Raw genomic sequence first — 4,983 nt, 5'->3', positions numbered from 1 at the left:
CAACGCCCTTTGAACACATACATCCGTGATTATTCGGACATCATCTCTAGTCTCGCCTAAAATGTGAACTGAAGCTACTTGCGTACGACGCCTGCGACTATAAGTCAGACTACGGGTGATGTGACAAGGTCTGTATGACGAACCATTATGCCAGGACTATGCTGTCCGATGCAAGGATTGGGGTCTTTATCGATGATACGAACTGAGATGCAGGTCGTCAACGCTGCTACTAGACCTGTTGGCCCAGCGCCTACTTGAGAAAGAAGAGAGTGGGCACGCATACTCACAGATATTCAAGACTGGGTACCCGTGGTCCATTCTAACAGAATGGTTGACTCTTCCCGGGTCACTAGCTCTGCAGCGCGAGTGGGATACAGATTGAAGTGAGGATATACATGAGGATCTACATGCTCTGTGAGAAGAAAAGGGAGAAAAACGTGATGTAGAACTCACAAATTACCAAGAAGGGTACGTGCTACTCGAAACGGAAGGCTTGCTGTTAGTTATGTCCGCCTCCCACTCGCTAATTCTGCCGCGCGGGCAGGATACAGATCGAAGTGCGGATACATGGCAGGATCTACATACACTATGAGAAGATGGCTAAGGAAAAAACTGAATGCGGAACTCACAAACGACAAGGAAGGGATACACTGGAACAGAGAACTTGCCATTGGTCATATCCTCCGACTCGTCAATTCTGCCGCACGGGCGGGATACAGATCGAAGTGGGGGTACACAGCAGGATCTAGGTACTCCGTGAGAAGTAAGTAAGAGGACATAATGTAAAACTCACAAATGACCAATAAGGGGTACGTGCTGCTCGAAATGAAAAGCTTATTGTTGGTAATGTCCTCCTCCGACTTGCTAATTCTGCCACACGGGCGGGATACAGATCGAAGTGCGGATACACAGCAGGATCTGCGTACTTTGTGAGAAAGCGAGTAGTAGGACATAATGTAGAGCTTACAAATGACCAAAAAGGGATACGTGCTACTCGCAGCGATGAACTTGCTGGTCGTCAGATCCTTGTCATCACTGGACGCATGTATCTGAACATGTGGATACAGGTCAAAGTGAGGATAAGCGGGAGGATCTACATGAAGCAAATTAAGTATCGGGCAATTGCTCACTTTCACTTGAGCCAACTCACAAGGGCAAATGTATGGGTAAGTGCCCGCAAGGTCACCTGATACGCTATCGACAATGTCCTGAAAGGAGTAAAGATTCTGAATCACTATTCACCGAATTGAGTCTCCTGCTTTACCTTGGGGACGCCTCTTGTTGCGAACCTCCGGACCCGATTTTTGGTAAGGTAGGATACAGGCCAAAGTGTGGATATGCCGCAGGATCTAGAATGAAAGGTTCAGTACATCAGACTCGAGGGTGAAGGTGAGGTCTTACATAAATCGAATGACGGGTAATACCTAGCTAAGGTGACTTTCACACATTCCGACTTGTAGTGAGTCTGAGATATGCTCATAGGGCTCTCGCACGTCTTATTTAACGTCGGGTATGGCTCAACAAAAGGGTAAACCGAGGGATCTAACGCGCCAGTCAGGGTGACTCGTTATGAAAAATACTGGGTGACTCACAGATGTCCAGCCATAGATAGCGCGATGACAAGCGGATAGTGATTTCAGAGGCATCTTCGACTTCGGTTGGGGGATATACTGTTTTCAGGCTCCACGGATAGCCTGCAGGATCTAGGAGACAATGAGATACAAACCAGTAATCAATGCGCGCTTGTTCCACATACAGATATCGAAAACAGGATATTGTGGCCGAGGTTTTACTTGAACGGGCTGCACAATCTCGTCTTTTGCTCTCCGGGGTCCAGCCACCTCAGTACTGGCTTGTGGATACGGGTTCACATGAGGGTAAACAGGAGATTCTAGCGCGTGTTAGACCTCGTTCAAGAAAGGGCGCAAGATAACTCACATATAATCAACCACGGATAGCTACTGGGGAGCACTACAGATGAAGATAATTCGATGGCCGGTGCCGGATAAATCGAATTGAGGTTATACGGGTAAAGCGGCGGGTCTAAAAACAATCAGCCCAGAAAAAAGTGTGACGCCAAGGACCACTCACAAAGATTAAATAGGGGGTAAGCTGGAGCAAGTTCCACAATGACAGATTTTTTTGGCTGAGAGGCGGCCGTCTTTTCAGCAGAAGTGATAACTGAGCATGCAATCGAAGGATATAAGTTAAAATGAGGGTAAACTGCAGGATCTATTGTTTGGGCTGAGCATCTAATGAGAATAACAAACGGTCACATCTTACATTGGAGACGGTCGATCAGCACAGTCGTAAGGAGGAGAATTGGCAGGGACTTTGTCATCGAAAGACGAACAGACCAAATTCACGTGATACCTAACACAGCCAAACATCGGCTTGTTGTCAATATGCAAACAACGCGTAAATAAACCCCTACTTACCACTAACCATGCCTCGGACACGCGCTACTAAAAACCAACCTACTCTGGCGAGTCAATCCCAAAGTACACCTGCTAAGCCCAGACGCATCCAACCACGCTTCGCCGTGCCGCATGTAGGATCTTGTTTGGGAGTTTGAGGGCTACGAGTTCTATCTAGTCCGAGTCTGGCGAGAGTGGGATGGTTGCACTTGACAGTACGTTTCAGCTTGTTTGATTTCACTTTTGATAATTTGGTGTGAGCAGTACTTATCTTATTCTATCTTCGATGCTTCATTTTTGATTTCCTCATTCCCTCTGGTTTCGACGTATCTGTATGTCTTTCACGATAGTTTTATTTGCTTCATCTGACGAGTTCTTTTGATTTCTTTCCCCACACTTCCAATTCTTTTATTGAGTTAATTTTGTTATCATCTTTCTTTCGCTACTCACAACACTCATTCCAACGAAAGTTTGAATATTTACTTTCCTCCATATCATTTGGAAGCTCTCGACGCCACAATTGCAGAGGCGCGCCTGCAGCTCCTCCGCAGTCACGGTTTCTCTACGAGCACGCAGTACGATGATCTGAAGCTTCGAGTACTAGTCTCGGTTGCCTTGTGTGCACATATTCACTAACTTATTCTGGATGTTTGACGCGGCTAAAGCAAGGAAACTAGTAAGTACAATAGTTGTTGTTGCCGTTCTAACTAATTGTTTCTAGGTTCCCGAAGGTACTCAAGGGACAGACCATCCTCTCGTGACTTTATCCACTGCCGGCGACGCTAAACGGCTCTACACGCACATCAGCGGCTACATCCATTCTCGCCTTACGTATCTACTATGGCAGTCTCAACGATTCGGAAGAGCAGAGGAAGGTATGTGACTTGATTCCCTGTGTACAGATATCCACTCATCTTAATCTCGGAATATGACAATGAACCGAACACGCTTGTGAGTGATATTGTTGCCGTCACTATCTATTCTGACGGATTGTTTCTAGGCTACTGGAAACAAATAGGACAAGACTGTCCAGTGTCAATACAGGCAAGATGTACTAGTAGATCTCCACTCCTTCGCGACACACTCAATGCCATTTTCCATCCTACCCGTCGCATTACGGACACTTTTAACACTGTTTCGATACTCACCCCGTACTACACTTTCGATGCTGCGATCAACACCTTGTTTCGCGTTTTCGTTGTCTGTAGTGTTTTTGAGCTATGCTAGTGCTACAGGCGTGTTTGACTTCCCCCGTCTGAATTGTAAATGTGCTAATCGACTCAACTACTATCATAAGCATATCCTGGCACACCTCGGCTGTTTCAACCAGTTCTTACTGGGATCATTCAACTGCGGGCGACTTCGGCTTTATATCAGCGAGGGTTTCGACATATACTCTGTGCTTAAGTAGTTCTGTTAACTGCAAACGACGTTTGCTTGGCAACGTCACGAGAATTTGTACAGAGACCAGCCTCGCATGCAAGAGCCTCTTCCCACCCTTCCTCAAATAGTTCTGCATGCTCAGATGGGTGCACGACGCTTCCTGCGATCTTGCCTTGATTTTTAGTCCGCAGCTCGTCTCGCCATACGTCGACCACGTTAGGTACTTCGCTGTGCCGAAATCAGTTTTAAAATTACATTCACGGCTGAATCACACATACCTTGGTGCATATGTTCGTGCAAAGAGCGCAGCTTCTGGTGCACGATTCGTTTTCAGAAGTAGATCCACACACAGTTTGGCCTCGCCCAGTTGAAACAGCGTCGCAAACGCCAAATTTTCTGCACCCTTCTCTTCAGCCGTCGCTGCAAGCTTGTGCAGTCCCTCTCGATCGCCCATCGAAAGCAGAAGAAGCATCAGCGTACTCAAATCACCCGCCTTTTCGAACGCCTCCCGAGCCAGGTCAAATCGCCATACCATAAGGGCACGATCGCCGATTGCTTTCCACTTCGTCTCCGATTCTGGCTCTGAGACGGAGCGCGCGATCCTGACCGCTGTGTCTAGGTCATTGAGCTGCAGTGAGAGGTCGAACTTGTGATCGGGGTCTGTGGTGACCTGCAGAGCAAGCTCCTTGAGGTCTAAGGAAAGAGAGACTGAATCCTGGGCCCTAATAAGTAATTAGAACCGTACATACCTCGACCCTCCAGAAACAGAGCAACTTTGTTTAGCTGTTCCTCGGGCAAAGTGGGTAAAATTTCGGCCGCCGAGTCCATGTCACCATGGAGGACGGCTGTCTGGTATTCAACAATGCTAGAGGACAACGAATGCCCAAGGTCCATGCTGTATGTAGACTCATCCAAGCTAAGCTTGAGAGGCATGAGATATGTAGACTGTAATAATAATATGGCGTCGGCGTCGTTCAGTACAAGTGACACTTGTAAAATACGCACGTGATGTAGACGGGTCCGTGGACTTGCAGGTGACGAATTTCGAAACATTTTGAGTGACTTGGAGATTACTATCATACGCATCATTAGCCCTACTAACGCCAGTCAAGTCAACCTTAAGTCACAGTTATGAGAGTGGCACACGTACAGGATTTACATCAAAAGGAGAGGTCATTGTCCA

At 47.1% G+C, this 4,983-nt stretch overlaps 2 protein-coding genes across 2 annotated transcripts; both read right to left on the bottom strand.

Annotated features, from left to right (window-relative positions):
• Nucleotides 1-691: 691 nt before the first annotated feature.
• HD556DRAFT_1450378 (uncharacterized protein) lies at nt 692-2,341 on the bottom strand (the record flags this gene model as incomplete). The annotated part of the gene is made up of 11 exons (XM_041307753.1): nt 692-745; nt 794-918; nt 968-1,093; nt 1,151-1,234; nt 1,290-1,349; nt 1,402-1,542; nt 1,593-1,703; nt 1,757-1,891; nt 1,963-2,043; nt 2,092-2,232; nt 2,284-2,341. 11 exons carry the CDS (start codon nt 2,339-2,341, stop codon nt 692-694), a joined length of 1,116 nt encoding a protein of 371 aa, XP_041153311.1.
• A 1,479-nt stretch (nt 2,342-3,820) lies between these two features.
• HD556DRAFT_1249281 (coatomer WD associated region-domain-containing protein) lies at nt 3,821-4,694 on the bottom strand (the record flags this gene model as incomplete). Its single annotated transcript, XM_041298829.1, has 3 exons — nt 3,821-4,028; nt 4,079-4,493; nt 4,550-4,694. The coding sequence occupies 3 exons, from the start codon at nt 4,692-4,694 to the stop codon at nt 3,821-3,823; spliced, it is 768 nt and encodes a 255-aa protein (XP_041153310.1).
• Nucleotides 4,695-4,983: the final 289 nt, after the last annotated feature.

This window comes from Suillus plorans (assembly GCF_016647745.1).
Source record: "Suillus plorans strain S12 chromosome Unknown HD556scaffold_103, whole genome shotgun sequence".
NCBI classification, from domain to species: domain Eukaryota; kingdom Fungi; phylum Basidiomycota; class Agaricomycetes; order Boletales; family Suillaceae; genus Suillus; species Suillus plorans.
Note: the sequence above shows the minus strand (reverse complement) of the source record. Positions and strands in the feature narration are given on the sequence as shown.